The 22,481-nt window shown below is 39.1% G+C and overlaps 1 protein-coding gene across 7 annotated transcripts; it reads right to left on the bottom strand.

Moving 5' to 3' along the window:
* Positions 1–291: 291 nt before the first annotated feature.
* SLC30A6 (solute carrier family 30 member 6) lies at positions 292–16,569 on the bottom strand. Of its 7 annotated transcripts, XM_075043066.1 has the most exons (15): positions 15,601–16,035; positions 14,232–14,395; positions 13,577–13,663; positions 12,826–12,910; positions 11,811–11,853; positions 9,221–9,286; positions 8,727–8,807; positions 7,466–7,501; positions 6,550–6,644; positions 5,780–5,828; positions 3,690–3,809; positions 3,299–3,401; positions 2,956–3,003; positions 2,305–2,373; positions 292–810 (listed from the first exon to the last, which is right to left on the bottom strand). In XM_075043066.1, the coding sequence occupies exons 4-15, from the start codon at positions 12,851–12,853 to the stop codon at positions 313–315; spliced, it is 1,236 nt and encodes a 411-aa protein (XP_074899167.1). In that variant the 5' UTR covers positions 12,854–12,910; positions 13,577–13,663; positions 14,232–14,395; positions 15,601–16,035; the 3' UTR covers positions 292–312. The 7 variants fall into 7 exon arrangements, with proteins under 7 accessions (XP_074899167.1, XP_074899164.1, XP_074899165.1 ...); XM_075043063.1 differs by lacking the exons at positions 14,232–14,395; positions 15,601–16,035 and adding an exon at positions 16,471–16,569; XM_075043064.1 differs by lacking the exon at positions 14,232–14,395 and having other exon boundaries at positions 15,601–16,034.
* Between the last annotated feature and the right edge of the window lie 5,912 nt (positions 16,570–22,481).

The following is a 22,481-nucleotide window of genomic DNA, read 5'->3' as shown; positions in this document are numbered from 1 at the left end:
TACTCTCTTATGGAGTTGTGCTATATCACGATACATTCTTGGGAAAATAAAGAAAAGTGAATAAAAAGCTGAATAGAAATAGACACTCTATAAAAACTACCTGTAAAGTATCATAAGTCTGGAAAATATTTGTGGCATTATACAGGCTACTGCTGATGCAAAGAAAAAGATTGCAATTTAACCATTTCATGAATATGAACAATGCACTTGTTCCCAGCCATTTAGAATGATCTGACATTCCAAATGTTTATAAAAATTGGGTAATAAAAGAATTAAGTCAATACCCTTAAGTACAATAAATAATGCTGTTTATTATGGTCGGGGTTGACCACGAGCGTTTGTTCCATATCTGCTTGGGACATTTGTAAAACCAGTTCTGAATCCTTGAGTTGCTCCCATTCCCGGTATTCCAAATCCTTGATTGAGTACAGTGCTGTAAGGTGTGGATCCATGATTAAAGCCCAATCCATAGGGCTTCGTTTGAGTGTTTAAAAGGATGACTGGACTCACGTTTTTGCCTGGTGTATTAAAAGAAAATTCTGGCGGTGGGCTGCTAGGCTTAGCTGGAGTGGATGTAACAGGGTGCAAATTATCAGCAGCTTTCAAAGATGGCATTGGAATAACATGATGATCCGAAAGATTCAGAATATTGTTTGCAATAGGCACAGATGATAAGGTAGGTCTGATCCAGTCATCTTTGAAAATCTGAACAGTCAAGGTAGAGACCAATGTGTATAATCTGTTAGTGACATGGGCAAGTACCATTTGTTCATTTGCATCTCTCCGAATTCGGACATGTACTGATCCAGCCTAGAAAGGGATAAAAATAAGTTGGCTGTTAACTGTTACTTCAATAAAGATTCTCCATATGCATTCAAGAGGAGGTAAGTTATCCTGCAGAGAATTATGCAAAGACCTTTCACAGTGGCGACTACTGACTGAATTGAGAAACTTATTAAGTAATTCCATAATTAGGATACATTTTGATCTTTCCTAATGCGCTAAACTTTTATGAACATAGCAAGATCATCATTCAGGAAAAGTGAGACTTAAAACCAAACTATAAAATACATGTGATGGCAGGAATGGAAAGGCAACAGCTGGGAAAAAAAGTGGCCCAAAAGAAGAACAAAGTGCAGACAAACTCCATAGGCCAAATTTAGGAAAAAGTGTCATCACTGTGCTGTTGGAGCAGATAAGAGGACAACACGCGTGGCAGACACACTCAAATCGGGACCATTAGCAAGAACAGAGGCAATGCCCCTTGTGGAACTCAGACTTAAAGATTTTCTCCTGGATGTGCACATAACTGCAGGCTTCCCCTGCCTTCCTCTCAGTAACACTATCTTGTTTACCTTGAACTACTGCTGCAGAAGAGAACAGGACACAAAACAGAACCCCGCACGTGCATTTTCAGTTCATATTTAATGAAGAACATGGTTCACACCTTGTGCTATATAAGCCATTTTTACATCAGATGGTGCAGCTGAAAACATATCCAGGTCTCAGGAAGTTTCTACTACAATCTGGAAGATGCCAATAGGTAAATATGCTTACAAAGGTTTTGTAAATATCTGTGATCAATCCAACAATGCTGTGATCCAGTATTTTGGGTAGCAGAATAGTAAACTGAAAGCTGTTTTCACATCAGCAAGTCAGAGCTGCTGCCTTTTTCTTTTTTTAAGAAGGGTAGCATACTGGAAGAATTCAGAAGTAGAGAAAAATTCTAACAGTCTTAATTTTCTGGCTGTCACAACATACCTGCATCAACTTAGGAATAACTGAGTTCTGTGTAATCATTCTGTATCACAAAAACCCCCTTGCTTTCTTTCAGCTTACAGAACATGAGAACACAACTGTAGTTGTTTTATTCCCCCCCGCCCCGAAATGCTGAAAACATATGATTCTACAGTAGACCTTTGGTACCTATAGGTTTACAGTTTCCTTTTTCTCCCCTCTGAGACAATTTACGCTAATATACCATTTGAAAAATGTCTTTACTATTGTTGGGTTTTCTTCACTGCCAAAATACAAAACAAATTTTAGAGTTGCAAAATGCATGCTTTAATCCAGGGGTCCAATATACTTAAATAATATTAACCAATTACAAAGCTTTAAAAAAAAATATAAAGGACAGGGGAAGAGAAGTTTTCCAATAAATCACAAGGACTGAGTACTGACTCCAGCAAATTTTTTTATATTTAAGATTTCAGGAGAAATATAATACATTATTTAATTAAAAAAATTAAAATAGTAACTGACAACTCTTTTTTAAAGGCTAAAAAGACAATAGACATAACTTACCAAAGTGCCAAAACCTAATGTCCAGAAATGCTCATTTCGAACTTCTAAGACGCCATCCAAAGTTGAAACCTAATTTTACACAAACATCCAGAAATATGAAAATAAATTAGAAATCATGTTTCAAATCCTTTTAGAAACGTACGCATAGCTGAATAATACAGCATTTTCAGTAGTGAAATAAAAGCTTCCATACACAGAACAGACAATGTCTGCTAATGATGCCGCTAATGCTTATCTACTGTACTTTTGCTACTCTTAAACATCCAAATCCATCAAAAAAGTGGAATTAACTAATTTCAAGTAACTCTTGCTGCCAAATTCCAATATTATCTCAACTCAATATGCTGTAAGTCAACAGCTGCCTGTACTCATTTTCCTCCCCCCACTCACATTTGTAAACCACTTCGAACAGTAGCTCAAATTTATTCAATAAAAACAGTCTGCACTACTTTAACAGACTTGTTCCAGATACCTGAATGACACTATTCATCTTAGATAGCAAGATCCATATTTTCTACATGCAGCTAAAAAATATTAAAAAAAATTATTCTTTAGCAATCTTCTTGGACTACTCACAAAAACTCTTCATATTACTGAATGCTTACTTAATGTTAGCCGTGCACACTATGTTATGCATACACACTGACTTACCTCTCTAAGAAGTTTATCTAACTGGCCAATCACATGAGGTGGGGTTGTCTTCAAGAAAAAGAAGAGGGAGGAAAAAAAAACCAAGAAAAAAATTATAATAAAGATTAACTGGCCCTGTTTAAGTGAGAGAGCCTTTAAGTCTGGTCTACCTACACAAGAGACCAATGGCATTAAACAATAAATTCTTATTTCTACTGCCCTTAAAATTCTTCTAGCACATCACAAATTCCCCTGGGAGTATCTCCTATTCAAATGCTTAAAATAGATGTTATGTTTTTTAAAAAATAAGGACATTTAACAAAACTGAAACCACAAAACCCCTTGGTTTGTGACATTGCCTTACCTGGAGTAGTACTTTCCCACTGTAAACACTCATGGGATACATGGTACCAAATGTCATCAAAGCAATTGCTATAGCAGAGGCTGTGTCTACAGCAAAATAATTGCTAGAGAGAAAGAACAATTTTAAAGAAGAATAGGTATTGACGTTTTTGAAAGGCATAAGAATTTTGATTCTTTTTCATTCTTTTAAATTATATACACTTACAGAATATTACACATGCTAATCTCAACTGTACATCTTTGAAAAAAGATGAATATATTCATGGAGTTGCAATCCCATTCAAAAAAAAAATACAGCTTTTGATGAGATCATTCCTTTCATGTAAAAAATGCAATTTCCCACAAACTGGATACAAAAAGAGTTACTTTTTTTAAGCAACAACAGTACGTACTTGATTTCAATGAGCATATATGTAATGCAAAGAGCTAGAGCTCCAGCAATATCAATCAAGACAAAAGGGTTCATTCGTGGCAGAAAGATGCTACTCAATCCTGGGATGATTCCACAAATACTGTAACAAACCAGAAAAAGCAGTTGTCAGCTAGCTGTTCATCATTACTTCAAAACCAAAAAGAGTTACACCCACTATTTCGGCATTTGACTTCAAATACACCTTGCAGTCACAGCAAATCATGTCTTTGGGGGCTGAAAAGGCCATTCTAATTCTGCTCAAAGTTCCATAATAGTCTGATGTCAGAAAAAATTAATCAAGTTTAGATCCACATCACATTATCTCTCATATCTGAAATTAATACTTACCTCCTGCATCTTAAATTTGCTTTAAGTCTACCTTCGCATCTACAAAACATTGTATTACACTAATCTTTATACAGTTTTTCTACATGCATATCTTGTGCTCCTTTTTTTCTTCTGGTAACATAGCTAGCTGTGTCAGCTCTATGCAACACAAATACTTCACAGGTTCAGATATTGCTATTACATATATGTAAGTCTTGGGGGGGTTTGCATATCACTAGTCTTCAATCCATCTGCCACCTTGGTGTGCAAAAGTGTTCTAAAGCCAAAGCTAACTAATTCATGGAGTCTGAAAAGAGGGAGACCAGCTAGCTGAATGAGAGGAGACCCAAAAAACCCATGAAGGAACATTGGGAAAAGCTCTTTATTTATAGTTATCTCTTATCAATGGGAGCATGAAGAGAGAGAAGGGTTTCCGTACTTCCCAGTGAATGTAAGTGCATGTCACATACTTGAAAATTTAAAGGAAAAGACAACATGAAATGTTTTGTTGCTCTGTTTAGAACCAACCTATGTTTAGACATCATGTGCTGATCTGCTCCTATGAGAATTTTAATCAACATAATTACATATAGGTGCAGACATTTTCTAATCAGCAGTGCTTCACAGAACACATTTGAAATAGCTGTATACATACTAACCAAATTGAGTAATTTTTTAAAAATTGTTGGTATAATTGCCTATAGGTTATCTCAAAACCCAGTAGTATTTCTAGACTGTAGATCTGGGAGCCCTTCAAAGTATCTGTGTCCTTCCCTGTAACACTGTGTTACCACATCCTTATAGTGTCTGTGATTGCTATCCACTTTTTTTTTTTTTTTTTTTTTACACTGAAACTCCAGGTACTTGGGCAACTCTATTGTTAGTCTTCCAAAGCTGTTTTGCAGAATTTGGGTCTGATGATGTAATACCTTATATCCATATAAAATCAATTCTTCTGTTTAACAAGTGCGTGTTCTCTGCATTCCTTAACTGTTTACAAAAATTACAACATGCAGAAACAGATGGGCCTTGCAGCATACTTAACACATTATGCAATATGGTTTAACATTCTTATTTTGCTACTGACAGCATAAGTACTTGGATGAACACATATGGCTCAACATAAACATTTCTGACATCTGACAAAATTATTTACGAACAATGTTATCTCACATTCCAATATCCAATACAAGCAGGAGGGTTAACAGACAAGATGAATGAGCAACACTGCTTCAGCCCCTAGAAGACACAGACTTTCCAGTTTCCTGCTGGACAGGTGAGGAGTTTCCATAGCTATGCTTTAGTGAGTAACTTGTTTCATATATCACATTTAAACTGCAACTATCCTAGTAATTTGCCCACCCCACCGAGTAAACAAACACAAATTACTACAAAATATATCACTCAGGTAATGATTGTTGAGAAACGCAGTTGAAGTCTGTACAGGACAAAGCTAGTTTACCTCACCTCATCCAAGGAGAATTACATACAATGTAATGAACACATTCAAAGGGAAAGTTATGCAGAAAGATATATGCTTATTAGATTGATGTATCTGGGAAACATGAGAGACAATGTTTGTTCTAAAGTTCATACACTAGACCTACAGTAGGTGAAGCTATTCTAAAAGCTCTAATACACAACAGTTTATGCCTCAATACCCATCCAAACCATTACTATACACAAAAAACCAAGACTGCCTTCCAGAAGCTAACAATTTTGAAAAGCATTATAAAGCTTTACCTTCTACTAAGATCTGCAACATGCTCCTGAAGCCAACTTGTGCTGGCAGCTGCAAAAGAAAGAAGGTAATAAAGTTACTACAAGTAAAGGTATCCATTTTAAAGTACACAAAAAATTTTACTTTAAGGGAAGAACCCAATACACTATGAATGAACAAATGCATCTCAACAGATTCATTGCCACTTGAAAAAAAACAAAGTCTGACTATTCCAGGCAGTAAGTAAAATGCCAATCTCTCATAATAATCTGAACTTATGAAATACAAATATAATGGCAGATTATAACCAACATAATTATCCTTCTGGTAATATAAAGTATAATATATAACTATAAACAATTTACAGTTAGTGGGAATGTTCACAAGCCTAATTCACAGTGAGAAAGTCCCAAGTAAAAGAGCTATTAAGTAGAATTATTACATTAATTTATTTTTAATCCATTAATACATCCATTAAATATCTTCAAAGTTCTGCTATCTGTCAGATGACCTTCACTGGTTGAATCCAAAAGACTGAAAATAAAGGGTACTTCAGTATTAAAATAATACTCAGTTTATCATATTAATGACTACATACTACTCAGAGAGCCCTATAAGCAAACTAGAGTTGAAATTCGGATGGCAATTCTAAACTGCATGAAGTTATATTAATGGAGGTAATAGTAATATATACCCACTAGTTAAGAAAGTTGCCAAACAAATTATACCTTGATAAAAATAGGAACATTAAAATCTTTTCCCAATTCTTGTTATAGATTAATTTATCACATACCTTCAGAGACATAAGCAAAAGGCTTATTCCTAATGGAAAGCATTGTAAATAAGTTGAAAAAGAGAGCCACGAAAGTACCAACCAGCAATCGCCCTCTAGGGAGGAGGGGCGGGAAAAAAAAAAAAAGTATCTTAATTGCACATCATCACAAAACATGAAATCAAGCTGTAATTACTAGCAACAATATTAAAATACTTTGCTTGGTATCTTCCCCTGAGACTGATAACCAGAGTAAGATAAACTAGTGTAATGCTTAATAACTGGCAGTGTATTATCATTTTATCAGTTATCACTGAACTTTGTACATTAGTGTTATCACATTAGGCTGTACATAACGTTCGTAGTGTTGAGTAACAGTTCTTAACTAATTGCATATATGCACACAAATACATGTTTGTCCTTTGAAGATATAAATACATTGTCCCCTCAGCAGTAGAGCTAAAAAAAGCTTAGTTTCCTATGGAATGATGCCGTATGCCCCTTCCCTTTCCTAGGAGAACTACAACTTCACCATACATCCCATGTCCCAACCTTTTGCCCCATAACAGCTTCTTTTCCTTTCCCCATGTTCTTTTTAGTCTTCAACGTCTTTGCAACACCTTCAGTTCCCTAATGATCACAGTATCCTCCCCTGCCACATACCAGGCCTTCATAAGAAATGAGAGTAACTAAACTAGCAAAACCAGCAATATATAGTTAAATCATCATTTAAGAGAGCATGTGTACTACATTTCAATTGTACCTTGAAAAAACTGTTTACAATATAGCTTGCACATAGTTTGAAACAAATACCAAGGTACCAAAACCAATTTGGTGTTGAATGTACTTGCATAATTAACACAAGCTAGATTAAGAATTAGAAACACAAAGGGACACTGAAAAAAACATCATTTTACATGTCAAAATAATTTCTTACGTGTGTATCTCAGGTTGTTCCAGAAACCGCTCTGCACTACAAAAATAATTGAAAATTTGAGTTATATTCACACAATAAAACCTTGATACCCGAAGTTGATTTTTCAGTTCTGAAGAATTAGCTGCCATTCATAAACAAAACCTGACAGATACAGTACTGCAAAAAATGAATTGCTTAAATAAGCACAGCAGTTTTTATAAGTAATAAAACCATTTAACACTGAAATCAAGCAGGCTGTAATTTTCCATCTACTTCCAAACTGGGCCACATAGGTGCTAGCTATCATAAATGCTGCCTACACAATAAAAAAATGCTTGTAAATGAACGTGCCAAAAAGTACTGCTACTGCCACCACCAGTGTTGGTAATCACAAGAAACTAAGTATGAAGTCCCTGACTTACAGTCTCTCACTAAGCAAGGCCAAATAAAGTAGATGTTGGATACTGTAGTGGAGATATAAATCTTTTTTTTTACCCACCCACCAGTAAAATAAGAAATGAGCTTCAGCTGTAACAGAAAAACCTATGACAAGTTTTGGTAATTTCCTAAAATTGATGTTCAAAAACTTAGAGGCTTTGGAAGTGCGTCATTACTAGAATTCATTCCAGTGTATTGTCAGTACAACAGATCAACCTACAGTATAAAATTGCAAAGTTCTTAACCCTTTATAGAGAAAATAGAGCCCTTGGATAGAAAAACGGAAGCCACACTGGCCCAGTTTTAAATTCAGATATTAACAAAAGCCTCTTCTTTTTTAAAGACTAAAATAACTTTTTAGGCTAACCTCCTGAAATACAAATGCATAGTGTGTCAAATTAATACTTGAGCAAGTTTTGAGGGACTGGTGAAGTTGATAGTTTAAACGTTCAGATCCATAAGACATTATGAAGTTGCTTCATGAAGTAACTGAAGTAAAAAAAAATTTCAAAAAAGTTTTATTTTTTAATGAACTTAAAAAGTCAAGATGCATAGGGAAATGCATTAAATGAAATATCTAATTTTTTGGAAAATATGGTTCTTAAGAGTATTTTCCTTGAAAGCTATTTAATTACATTTATCAATTCCTATCATTATATCTAAAGCCTACATGTAGTGTAATCAATATAAGAGAGCAGTAAGGTTTAGCAATATTTTAAAAAATCTTAAGCTTTTTCTACAATAGCTCTCTACAGAGACCACTTGTAGAATGCATATGCTTTTGCTCAGTCTGGGGTATCTTCATACGTAACAAAAAATTAAAGAAAATAGTACATAACCCTACCTTTCTTTCAGTATAAAAAGAGCACCAAGCTGTGCCAGAACTGTAGATGCAAATACAGCTAGAACTTCAAACCTTTCAAACCTGAAATTTGAGAATTAAGTTTAGAGACACAGAACATTGAACAATGCATCAAATCCATTCTAGTCTGTACAGGACCCAGCAGGACAGACCTACTATTTCCAATTCTTTCTTTCAAGAGCAGATAGATGGGAAGAAACTGGTAGTTTTATGGAACAGGCATTATTTTCAATATCTTTTAAGCCAACACTCCACTTATCACAAACAGCTTAAAATTAAGCATTTCTTAATTGTCCCTACGCTTTCCTCCCCTATTCCATAACTGTTCTTTACAGCACCAGCCTTGGGCCTCCTTATTTTTAAGCTCTTTTACACACAGATTATTAGTCATGGCTGTTAGTAGAGACAGGCAACAATAGTTAGCAACATATCAAATGTTGTATTATCAAACACTAGATCTTGTTGTTAGTACTTACCCAAATGAGTAGACTGGGCTAGGTTTCTTCATCATTACCCAGTAGCTTATTAGACATGTTACCAAACTGAAAAAAGGGTGAGAATTAGACTATGATAAATAACTGCAGCCTTTACAAATTGGATAACCTACAAATATACACTTAAGCCATCAGAACTGAGCAAATTAATATAGCCACATCTTACCATGAACTCAACCCCTCCGTCACTGTCACAATGAGGCTTCCAGTGAATCCAGAAAAGGTTGTGCTTGGGAATAAAACTGAGACTGCACAACAACGTCTCTGCTGTTCCCATAAAAAAGGGCAGCAAACAATTTTAGCAGAACGGTAGTCAGTCTAATTCCTTACACCAGGAGACAGCCTAATGCTGTGCTTGCAAAGGCTACCACCAACCTTATTGAATATAACATCACTCGGCCTAAATCAAGTTTACCATAACTCCAAATGCAATGCATTTTTCCACTGAGGCCCTGACACAAACCAGCACAACCAGTGCATGCACTCCACAAATTTTTCTGAAAGGGACCTGCAGCATGTGAGACCAGGTACCCCAGAATGTGACTAACAGGCAAAGGTGGTTTGAGAAAATCCTTTTAATACTGTCTGCTATCACACACAGTAATGTCATACAGTATTGAAAAGTACAAAGCAAAAGCAAAAGTATCAAACTAGACACCCAGTAATGCTCTTCTTACATGTGTTTTATGAACTTGCCTAGAAATACTGTAACCTGAGAAAGGCCATTTAAATGAGAAGGAACATGATAAGCAAGACGACAGGACTGTCACATTTTGTCACTTCCTTTGTATCCCAGTGAAAAAGTAAAGAAAGCTCTCCATTAAACTCTTCTTTTAGAGATATACCGTGAATTAGATGTAGCACTCTAGAATAAGACTCAGTCTATGCCAAGTATTGCCCTTCTCTTTCACAGTGTAATTTATATACGTATATGGCCAAACCAGATTTACTTTTCTGGCTGCTTTCATCTACACATGCTCTAATCTAACTGGCCATTCACTGACAGCCACAGGTCTCTCTTGCTGTTTTCTTTCCAAGTGTTTCTCTCATACTGAACATCTGAAATTCCAATTATTTTATCCCCATGGTACTAGCCTGAATTTTTCTAGGACGAGTCTAATTTCCTTTGCCTATTTTTCCTCTGTTGACCCCTTTGGACAGTATTTTTTTATTGGAAGCCACCCAGATTCAGTGCCATCTGTGCCTTTATACAGCTCTTTCTTAATTAATGACAATGTTAAATCAGACTGGATCAAGAACTCATCCCCACAGCTGCTGAATAATCATATCCTCACAACCTGATCCACAGCTGTGTGGAGTAAAAGCAAAAGCAGAGGAAATAACACTGCTCATATATAAAATAGTAAATTATATACTCAGTAAGACTATTATAAATGACCAGGAAGATGACAAAAATGAAAGAACCAGAAATTGATTTTTGCAGCAGAATTACTGAGCATTGTTCTCCCTTCCAGCAAATCAAAACTCTTGAAAGAGATCACTGTGAGTTAGAATAATCTTCTAGTCCATCCCCTCATTAACCTAACATGTGAGTGCCAAGGGTATTCCATCTTCTCCTAAAACTAAAAAAAAAATTAATATTCTATACAAATACGAAATACAACATCAAAACTTTCCCCAACGTGAAAAAGGTATTTTGAGTCAAGATGACAAAACTCAGCAGATACAAAATTCTAAGAGAAATATGAGATTCATTAAAGTTACATCACAATTCTACTGCAGTCACAGATCAAGTTAAATATTTTTTTGTCTATATCAAATATTTGTTTTCCTTTCTGCCTGTTTGCTGCTGTTATTTATAAATGTTTTACTGTCAGTCAGATAGGCAATAGTATGTAATGGGCAAAACAGACAGCAGGTAGCTGATCCATACTTTTTATAAGCTAGTGAGCCAGCAAGGAAAAGGATGTAGGTTAATAATTAAAAAATACATGCATTTTATGCAGTTTATTTCCCAACCACTGCTACCAACCTGCAACTCAGGTAAGAATTGAATATATTTCATGTCTGTATTATCAATATCATCAAAAGTGTTCAGAACGTTCATGCTTAAAGTAGTTTTAATATCATTTTGTTAGGAAACAGGAAAAATACTAAAAATATCTAATGGCCTTATTGGAAGAGCACGTGGGATCTAGCTTTTGAAATATTTTGAAATAGAAATAGGATTACATACTGCCTGTTCCCTGATGCTAAAACTGAGGGGTACTTCAGAACCAATGACTGTGGCATTAGGGAAATGTTCCAAGTGAACCACTGGATAACAGTTTGATGCTTGATTCTGTTTTACGTTGTTACGCATCTGCACAGAGAAATCCATGATGGAACTGATTTGTTACTAGTCGTTCTCAATACAGCTATGGTGTTTCTCGTCATCTGTTTATTGCAATGTATAATTTTATACTCATTTAAGCTATATTTAAACCAGTTAGTGTTTCTATACTGATAAGTAAATAACATGTGTTTGTATCTGTAAATAAATTTCCTATGTATAGAAATATACAAAGACAGGCACAAAAGAAGAGTAAGACTAAATGGGAAAAAACCTCACCTGAAAAGGTCAAAGATTGTCAAATACGTGTAAGCAGTTAAAGCTGTAAAAAAAAAGCAAATATTAAAACAATGTAATTTTTCAATGCAGCAATCACTTGTATTCTTCTAAGTCCCTCTTGTGCAGCTCTTTTCCATCTTCTACCTACAGAAACTGTCTCTGCTGATAGAGCAAGTCTCTCTGTCTTTTTTACGTGTATATAATATGAATGTCCTAAACACACCAATATATTTAACTTCATAAAAACAGGTTGATTATGGCAATCCTAATTCTAATAAAGCATGTAATAATGCCCAGATAGATACAAAAGGTATTAAGCCTGTGACTAAGTTGTGACTAAGAATTTAAATACAATTAAGTCAGGAGAACTTCTAGCAACACAACATCCGCCAAAGCAAGAGACCTCTTATGTGCATTACTGCAGTGAAAAGTAGGTTCAACAGAGTTTTTTACTTGTTTTGCTTCTCCAACCCATCTTGAAACTGCAAGAAAACCTGTGTCCCAAATTAAAAATGTAAGGCATTCTACTTTCAGCACAGATGATGCGATGCATCTTGGAGCCCCTATACAAAAGCAGAAGATATACAAGATCTTGAAAAGGGGCGGTCCTGGAATCAGAGAAGCCTTTTGCCACACTACAAACATCTTAATTCAACTGCAAGTGAGAGTCTCTGTATGTCACTGGTGCTATTTATGTAAGGAACAGGTTTGAGGACTAGCTTAAAAGTCTACTTTTTTGCAATCTTAAAGATAAAGAGGGTACTGCAGGAGGAAAGTGACCAGCAGGTCTGGAAAACCTTGCAGATTTTGAAGGGCTTTCACCCATTCACACTTGCCTATGAGAAATGCCTCTAACCTGACTGTGGCAAATCAAAAGGAAGCACTTTCCAAACCTGGCTGTGCAGCCACGTAACTCCATTACGTGCTGAACTTTGCTTTTTTAGTATGTTGGAACTTCACAAGCTAAGAAACACGTGGCAGTTGATTGTAGTTTCAGCACAAGAGAGCCACCTACCTATGCTGTTTGTAGAGCTGCACCACATTAGCAGGAAGCCAATACATATTAAATTTATAGCACCAAACAGCAAGATCTTCCAGGACTGTTGATGAGAATAAATATGTATTTTACATCTTCCAAAATTTACAAGACAAAAATATATCAATCTGGTTTTAAAAAACAATATTGTAGTACTTCATCATGCAAGCAGAACTGGCTTCTCCTCCCTCCCAAAAATTTACAATTCATTTCAGAGCAAGCCCATATTCTATTTTTACCTCTACAGATCGTCTCAAAACTCGTTTGTAAACTACGCTTGTACACCATGCTTAAAATACCTTTTTGGTCTAAAAAAATCACCCCGTACAATATTTGCATTTAATTACAGCACACACCATCTGACTTTTGAAGACAGCTTTATACAACTTTATATTAGTGGGTACCATCTGACTTTTGAAGACAGCTTTATACAACTTTATATTAGTGGGTTCCTTTCTTTGTGCTGGAATTTATGTCCCCAAAACATCTATGCATATTCAGTTTACAGTTCTACTGAACACATTAAATATAAGTACAATTCTGGAGAACACTAATTGACAGGGACAATGCACAGGAAGGAATCCAGCTTCACAGCCGGAATTTTTTTTTAAGCACAGCTGGAAAATTTCAAAGAAATATTCTCAAAATATACTCAAGTTAATAATGTATTTTACCTTATCACAGTTAATTTCTTTTTTATTATTATTCATTCTTAAAGAGAAATACTCACCCTTCTATCTGCTGCAACCAGCCTAAACTCATGTGTTAACTTTCCAACCAATGATCTCTGTGATTTGCGGAACAGGTGTATTGTCCCCTTAAAAAAAAAAATAAAATTAAAAGTTTAATTAAAAATTTTACTTAAACCATAGTTTAAATTAGCAAAAAGGAAACCTTCATTTATGAACTATTTTCATAATTTTATCAAAGAATCAGAATGAGGTTTTTGTTAAGTAGAGATAGCCCGTAAACATTAAGTTCAGCAGTATTTTATGTTTTACATGGTTATTATATTAGAAAATTATTAATTACTTAGAATCAAGCTTCATTTAGATATAATCCAGAATTCAAGTTTACTGGAAAACATACCAAAACACCATTTAAAGAGTGCTTTTTTTACTTTTATTTAAATAAAACTACTACAGATGTTCTGGAAACACAAATGTTTTTCTTTACCAAAGCTCACTTCCTATCCAAAGCCAACTGGCTTATTAAACAGGAAAATAATGCGTGTGTGTGTATATATATATATGTGCATAAAAAAATGAGAACCCATCAGGGAAATAAAAACAATGCTGGTATCATCTGCAATGTGGAAGACACAAGGCCAGTAACATGATGAGACATACAAACAATCTCAGTTGTAGCTTAACCTAAACACGCACAGTAGATGCAGTCACTGTAGGTCTCCCTCTCCTAACTTCCAATTACATGCAGATGAGCGTTTTCCTGGCGTGGAGAGGACGTACGTGCATACAGGGAGTGGGATGGGACAAGGGGGTGCTACGTGGCTCTCCTGAAAGTGTGACAGGTCTCTTCTGTCAGGTGGCTGGAGATAGGACAAGAGGAAATGGCCTCAAATTGTGGCAAGAGAGATTTAGGTTAGACATTAGGAAAAATTTCTTTACTGAGAGGGTTGTCAGACATTGGAATAGGCTGCCCAGAAAAGTGGTTGAGTCACCGTCCCTGGAGGTATTCAAAAAGTGAGTAGACAGGGTACTCCAGAACATGATTTAGTGGGCATGGATGATGGTTGGACTCGATGATCTTGAAGGTCTTTTCCAACCTAAATGATTCTATGACTACCAGAAAAATTCATCAACCATGCCACTTGCACCTCTTCCTTTGAGGGCCCATGCTTCTAGTTAGTTGTCCTCCCTTCTACTCTCCCCACAAAGAAGTAAGCTTGCCTTGTGAAAAGCCCCTCTGATTTGCAATAGAAATCTGTGGACTTGTAATGAATGGTCAGTCATATGCAGCGATTTGGGGCTGGATGAAATAAGGTCTGACTGTAAGCTATCGCATCTGTAACTGCCAGCAGAAAACAAAAAGACATACTAATGGGCAGGTCACCAAAACAGACTCAATTAACTTACGGACATGTTTGTCGACACAGCTGTATCTCATATTATCTGTAGAAATACACGTACGCCTTGGTGCCATGAATTAAAAAAGCAGTACTATAGACCCAAGTTTAGCTCACTTGGGGCAAAAGGCTGGCGCTTACTATTTTCTTTACTAGCAAACTGTTACATAATGATTTATTTTTTTTCCTCAATAGAGGCATACAGGCTGACAGAACACTTTGGAAAGCTTTTCTAACAGGCAGTGGACTGCCTGCTTATGAAGGTTACTCTGTCACCTTAGCAGCCATTGCCTTCCCATGCTGTTAGCAGTACGCCCATTGCCAAAGCGCACTGTGCCAACACCTCCCTGCTTACTGAAGGATGCCGTGCATTAAAGTTGCATATGCTGCACCACAGAGGAGAACCTCGTGCAAACCCCTGCTAGCCACAGCTCGCCCCTGGAAGCAAGCCCTAAGCCAGCCGATGTTGCCCTCTGGCATTAAAGCGTCCCGAGCACCTAAACTTCTGCCGACACAACGGAGAGAAACACCTCTGTGCTGAGTAGGAGGGCAACTGTCCCGCACCTCAGCCGCTGAAGGTCCCCACGTGGTGCTAAAACTGCCGTACAAGATGTATTTCTACAGGGAGCGCGAGTGCCTGCTCCAGCAGTGCCAACAGGTGACGGTACCTGTTATGGATACCGATGTCAGCTTATTTGTGTTCAGCATAAAAAGGGAAAGTCGAGCCACCCAGCAGAACAAGCATGCCGGGTGGTCGTGGCCAGAAGAACGACTTTTCCCCTCTGGGAAGCCAGCTGTCCGTAGCAGGGGTGACAGTCCCGTGGCGGTCACTGACACGCGGGAGCGGGGGGCAACGTAACCCGTTTGCCCTGATGCGGGTTTCAGCTCCCCGGCCGGTCCGGTGCCGAACGACAACCCTGAGGCCCAGGCCCAGATCCAGACCTAAACCACAGGCCTGGGCGCAGGTCACTCCTTCGCGACCCTCCCCCCCGCCCCCACCCGCAGTGCCGCCTCTCCGCCGCCCACCAGCCGGGGCCCCGGGGAGCCGCCGGTGACCGGGAACAGCGCGGGGGAAGCGGGCTGCGAAGAGGAAGTACTCCGCGGACGGCCGCCCCGCGCGCTCCCCGCGGGCGCCAGAGCCGTTAACGGCCGCGCCAGGCCCGGCCGCCCCGCCGCAGGTGCCCCCGCCGCGGCGGAGGGAGGGGCGCTTCCCCAGCGCCCCGCCGGCGAGCGGCGGCGGGTAACGGGTTACGCCGCCCGCGACGGAGGCCCGGCCGGGCGGGGCGGACCCCCGCGCGCAGCCACGTCACCGCCGGCTCGGCGGGGCTCGCGCCAGGAGTGGGGCGGGGGACGGCGGAGGCGGCGCGGCGCGCCGCAGGCCGGGCCGACACCGGGGCCCGGGGCGCTCTGCCCCGGCCGGGCCCCGCCGCAGCGGCGGGCACCCCGCCCCGCCCCGCCCCGCCCGGGAGCGGCCGCCCCACACGGCCTGCCTCGCCCCGCTCCCACGCGCGACTTCCCCCCCAGCGCGGGCCACTCACCATATTATTCCCCGCACCGGAAGAGACGGCGCCATGCGAAGCCGGAAGAGGCGGAGGAGGCTTCCGTCGCTACGGCAACGAGCGGACCCGTAAGGCCACGCGCGGCAGCGGATGTGACGCCCGACGGAGGGGGCGTCCGCCCCGTCCCCGTCCCCTGGGCTGGGAGGCGCCTTCGGCGGGAGGACCGAAGGGACACCCCCCCACCCCCCCGCCGCCTCAGGCAGCGTGCTGGCGGCCGCGGGCAGGCGGGGGGCGGCAGAGGCTCCCTCAGCCCGCCCGCTCGCCTTCCCCCGTGACACGCGGGTTGTGTGTGGAAGCCCACTGCCTTTCTGCCTGTTACCTGCCCGCTCTCCGCCAGAACTCCAAGGACGGACTCCCGTCGCGGTGGTCGCGATACTCCAAGGAAGGACGGTTTCGTGTCACCGCTTCCGCCATACAAAAGTACACCCCAAATCGCGATAGCGTCACGAGGGCCGGTCCTCTGCTGCTGTAGTCCGCATTAACGGCAGTAAGTACGCGCCTCCGAGTGGATTTTTTTCTAGCAGCACGCAGACCTCGGAAGGGACAGTAGCTCTCAGAACCACAGGAACGCTGTTGTTGAAAACGCCGTCACTGCTTTGCGCGCTGAAGTTCTGAGAACTGCTCCCGTCGCTCTGAATGTGTTAAAATACTGGAAGCACTACCGTTCAGCAGCGTGATCTACAGCCGGCCGAACCCCATCCTAAAGTCTGTGGTGGTCCGAAGCAGAGAGGGGACTTTGTGGGAAGACACACACAGAGCCACGTTTAAGGTAGTGTGACCGCACTTACTGAGGCTCTGGAACATGGGGATGCGAGGGCTGCAAGGTGACAGTCATCTCCTTGTGTGACCTGACTGGCGGAGCACTACTGCCCAATAGGTTCTGTCAGAAGGAACAAAATACAAAACTGAAGTTTTCTTGGAAGTTAGGTTAGCTCTTTTAAGGAAAACTGCATTACAAAACACCTGCATGTGATTTAATGTACAGAAAGATTTAGTCACAAGACAGGTTATTTATTATTGCCTTTGGGAAATAAGTGAAAAGAGGTAGGAATAAAAACTGAAGCTAGATATTGTGCCTAGGAAGGTACTTGAAACAAGTTCCTGTAACACTGTCCTGTCTTTAGTCTTGTAACGGTCTACTCCGTTGTCAGTGACCATAGTTAAGAGTGGTTAGAAGTGTTATTTGCAGCTAATCTGTTCTGTGAACCACACCAAAAGACTTACTGTGGTTGGGAGTGACTGGACAGGTAATTGTATTCCATGAGACACGTTTAGTGTCTCAGACTTGCTCAGTCTAAGCTGTTGGCTACAATGAAGTTTTTTCCAGTGTATAGAAGTAGTTGTGGGAACAATTAAAAAAAAATACATATTTGCAGTCTGTAAAATTTGCATGACACGTAAGAGAATTCCAACTGCACTGTTGTAGTACGTAAACTCTCCACAGGCTGCAGCTGCTACTTCCACCCAAATTTAACCAGGAAATCAGAAGTCAGGTGAACCACACAGGTAACATTTTATCTGTGTGATATGCTCCACAAATACAAAGTTGTTTGGTTACTTCATTATCAACACCTTATCAGTCTTTTATTATTTCATGTCTTAGCATATTTCTTCCCAGAAGAGGAAAACAGTTATAATAAAATTGTACTTCTAGAATTCACAGAAGAGAAATACTACAACTAATAGCACAGCTGATACTAGCATGCTGCATATAACAAAACTCACAGTCTTCAAGGGTGTCTTACAACTGAAGCAAGTTTGAGGCCTTTTAGAAATTACTAAAATGAGATTTGAAAATAATAGAAGTTACAATATTGGAAAGAACATACTGCACTTAACAATGTGTATTTGCAAAAAAAGTGGAATCTTCAAAAGCATTTGGTAAAAACAACACACTTTGCTCATTAAGTTGGTTGTAGGCTTCTGAAATTCCCACCTTTTTGGGTTTTTTTAGCTACACCACAGCACCAATAAAGCACTTGCATGTGTTGAGAGATGGATTTTAGCTGAATTATATCTTTCTGCCTTCACCACTACATAGTATTTTCTGTATTACCATTACATGCAGAATAAAAAGAATGGCCTTAGAGAAAGTTGCATAACTACTGTCTGTTCCAGAGCCGTAGGCACCCTTGCAGGACACAGGCTAGATTTCACAAGTTTGCAAAGTATTCGGAAATTTGCATAAAGATGGCTTGAGTGAGAAGAACACAAAGCAAAACAAACCCCACAAAACTTTAAACTAATTTTTCCTCACTTTTTCTGGCAAACTTAAAACATTAAAATACAGAAATAAACAGATTTAATCTGAAATATACCTGCATCTGACATGAGGCATGGTGCCTTGTCTCACATCATCTTGGCTGGAATGGGAAAAGATTTAATGAGTCTAACATGCTTCAGGCCAGACTATGCTGCCAAGTCCATAACCTTTGTAGATTTCAACATAGCAAGTGCTGGGATGTTGTTTTCAGGCTCTTGCTTCCTCACTAAGTTTATCTGAGCACCTCCTCTACAAGAATAAAAGTCTATTTGAGTATCTGTAACCTATACACAAAATTGCTAATCAAAATAATTTCAGTGGTTCAGAATCTGCCTCCAAGTAGTAACGTTGCACCCGAAGAGAGATACTGGATAATTATCCCACATAGACAACAATGCTGTCTTCCTATCCCAAGGAATTAATGCTTGACAGAAGCAGTAATAGCTCTTAATGCTTCAGTCGAAAAAAAATTTATTTTTTTTTTCTCCTGATTGCTGCATGGATTTTTATTTGGTTTGCTTGAACAGTCATAGATACAATGACATGTTGAACGCAGTGGTCATGGCTGGTTTTTGAGAGATCCCTAATGCTGCCAGATATGTAATGTTAAAATTACTCTAATCCAACTTTTTTTTTTTTTTAATCTTATCGTCAGGATGTAACTGTAGAACAGAAAGCCCCAGTAGTTGTTAGGAGTCCAGATGCAGCCTCAAGACAATGGCTAGAAAGACTTACCAACAGTGAGGAGATAGGATAAGTGAAGAATTTAGATTGTTACCTCAAAAATAACAGCAGCACTCTCCCCCAGCAAAAGAAAAGTTGACGTTTTGGTATCAAGTAAATTGGCTCCAAGTAGCTATTTTCAGGACTTTACCATGACTACCAGAATTAGTTATCTGAAACCTCCTGGTTTTCACTGTGATTTAGCAAGACTAGGATAGGAGGATAGGCACACGCTTTCAGTTTCAGCACATTTATTTAGGAATTAGCACTTCTGTTTACATTAGTTTTAAGAACTTGAGTCATGTCCTTTAGAAACTAAATGAGGTATTTACGTATTTATTGTTCCATCATCTGGTATACAACACCTGATTTAAAAAAAATTTTTTTTTTTTTAAAAACCAGCAGCAATTAAACCAGCTTCAGGTTTAGTGAAAAGGCTCTTAGTTTTGGGCATTTTACCTGATAAACAGACAAGAAAACAGTAAGAACAGGACAAATGCAACATTTTATTGTGAAGCTAAAGCTATGTGACTGCTCATCGTGCTTTTTTACATTGCTTATTAATAAAATGGTGTTTTAACATTTCAGAAAACATTCTTAAAAGAACAATGAAACAAAAGTGCTTCAAAACAACAAGATACAAGAGTTAACCCAATCCCAGACTGGAGTCACCTAATGTATTTAATGGGGGTGGGGTATAGTGTTTTGTCTTCGCCTTTGGTTTTTGTCATTTTAAACCAGATTTCTGAAAAATACTGACTAGCCCTTCACATGAATAAAAAATTGAATCTTGTGGCAAAAACAGTTTCTGTATTTCCAGTCCCTTTGACAGGTGTGCGAGTATTAGATGAAGTACTTTCTTACCCACTTCTAATGGTAAAAAAACCCCACAGAACTGAGAGGCTACACCCCAGTATCTTAGCAGAATACGTCTATATTAACCAACTACAAAGAACATTGACCTTTTTCCTCAAAGCCACTTCTCTGAAACAGGATTTTAACAAGTGCATCTTACAGAGGCAAGGAAAGTCTTACAGCAAAACAAGGTTGATCACTGTAGTTTCCAGACATCATGTCAAGAATTTGCAAATCAAAAGATCAAACTCTGAAGAACCCACAATGTTTAGCCAACAGATTTAATCCACTGAAGGAGTGTATACCTTGCCAATTATTGCCAAACTTAGGAGGTAGTTATTGACAAAGTAAACAGTTTCTACTTTAAGACAGTTAACAGTTTACATGAGAAGCAGGAAAAACACAATACACATTTCCCCGTATTTCAGAAGATGATTTTGCATTTGCAGGAAGCGACAGTTTAACCTCCTCATCCTGTGGAATCATAGTTACAGTATTTAAAAGAAAAAATATTGACAAGAATATTTAAAGAAAAAAAACTCTAAAAGAAAATGACTGATCCATTGGTCTTCTCTTAGGATGACCAGCAGATCACCCTAAGCATGAAAATTCACATAGATGAGTAAAACAACATCCTTCAACACTAAATAGCAGCTCAAGAGAACCTAACAATGAAATCAGCAACCACCTCTAATTAGCACAATGACTGAGATAACTAGTTGCATTCACTACCTGCTTGCTACTTTTCATTCCATTTTTGATATCTGGTAGAAGTCCCCGCCACTAAAAACATCACAAAAGCTTGAGACCACCACAGACAACGAATCAAGATCTGTAACCTACAATAGAGCTTGCCACCTCCCAAAGCTGCCACATGCAGAAGCATCACCGAAGCACTGGAGCAGCTAGATAAGCATGTCGTAGGCACAACTATGCATTATCCATGTCTTGGGTAGGAAAGCACTGTAAGAATCTAGGGCACAAAGTTTCACCATAGGTGGTTAAGGAAGCGCCAACTAGAATGCTGCTTTCCATACTGGTTGCAGAAGAGACATCTCAGTTAAATGTGCCAGCATATCCAACTTCAGTATTCCCAGTAAAAAGTACTTAAATTTCACAAGAGGGACTTGGCAGCAGTGCCACCCAGTGCTAAAACCCGCTTGTTTAGAAAAGAAAAAATACTATTTATTCTACACCAGAAGGTGAGGTTAACTGAGTAAGTTATACATGTAAGAACTGTCATTTTAAAAACATTTGAGGGAATCTAGCAGTGAAATCAGCAATGGCCTCCAATTAGTACAGTGACAACAAATTCCTTCTCAGTTCAGAGATCCCATTCTTTTCCATTTTGAAGTGTTACTATCACATTTATTATCTACATAAAGTAAATTGCAGGGCCATATTCAACAAAACTGTATTAGCGACTGACTTTCTGAAGCAGAGTCAGTTAGACATCTCAGGGGCAGAATGCCTATTTCTAATACACTGAATTCTGTAAAGTCTAAGAAACTAACAGGACAGAGAATTATGTGTGCATAAATATCCTATTTTAAGGCTTATCTTAAATATTCAGCATTGGTTTTGTCTTAGCCACAAGGAGAGAACGTGTACAGGTTTGGCGTACTCTACAGAAAAGTCAACATTAGTAAAGGGAACATCGTTAAACACTTGACAAATTCTTGTTTTAAGGAGAAAGAGCATCACACAGGGCCTGAGTTCTTCTCTCCTGTTATGCCATGAAAAGCAGCAACCCACTGCCTGAGAACACATTGTTCTTCCAAAAAGGCAAAGCTGTATGAAGAAGGTTGTTAAAAAAACGGGCATGGATTGGTTTTTTTATTCCCTCCAGTAACTGCTACACTTTAAGTCAGTAGAACACACTTGCAGAGGGCCAGACAAGCTGCTTCCTAATCATCTCGAAAAAGTGGGTCAATTCAAGGGGGGGAGAAAAAAAGTGGTTTGAGAGCTAACATAATGGCAATATTTCCAAAGGTTAAAAGCATCCAACCTGCTGTCCTGCTTATCCTATCCTAATTCAAGATGCTGTATTAGAACACAATCTGATTTTATGGCAAATGCAGGTGCAAAGTTCTATATAAAATACCATAGATTTGGGAAGTATGGGGGGGGGGTGGGGTGGTTGGTTGTT

Source organism: Buteo buteo, chromosome 12 (genome assembly GCF_964188355.1).
Source record: "Buteo buteo chromosome 12, bButBut1.hap1.1, whole genome shotgun sequence".
NCBI classification, from domain to species: Eukaryota; Metazoa; Chordata; class Aves; order Accipitriformes; family Accipitridae; genus Buteo; species Buteo buteo.
The sequence above is the reverse complement of the archived record's forward strand: the minus strand, read 5'-3'. Positions and strand labels throughout refer to the sequence as shown.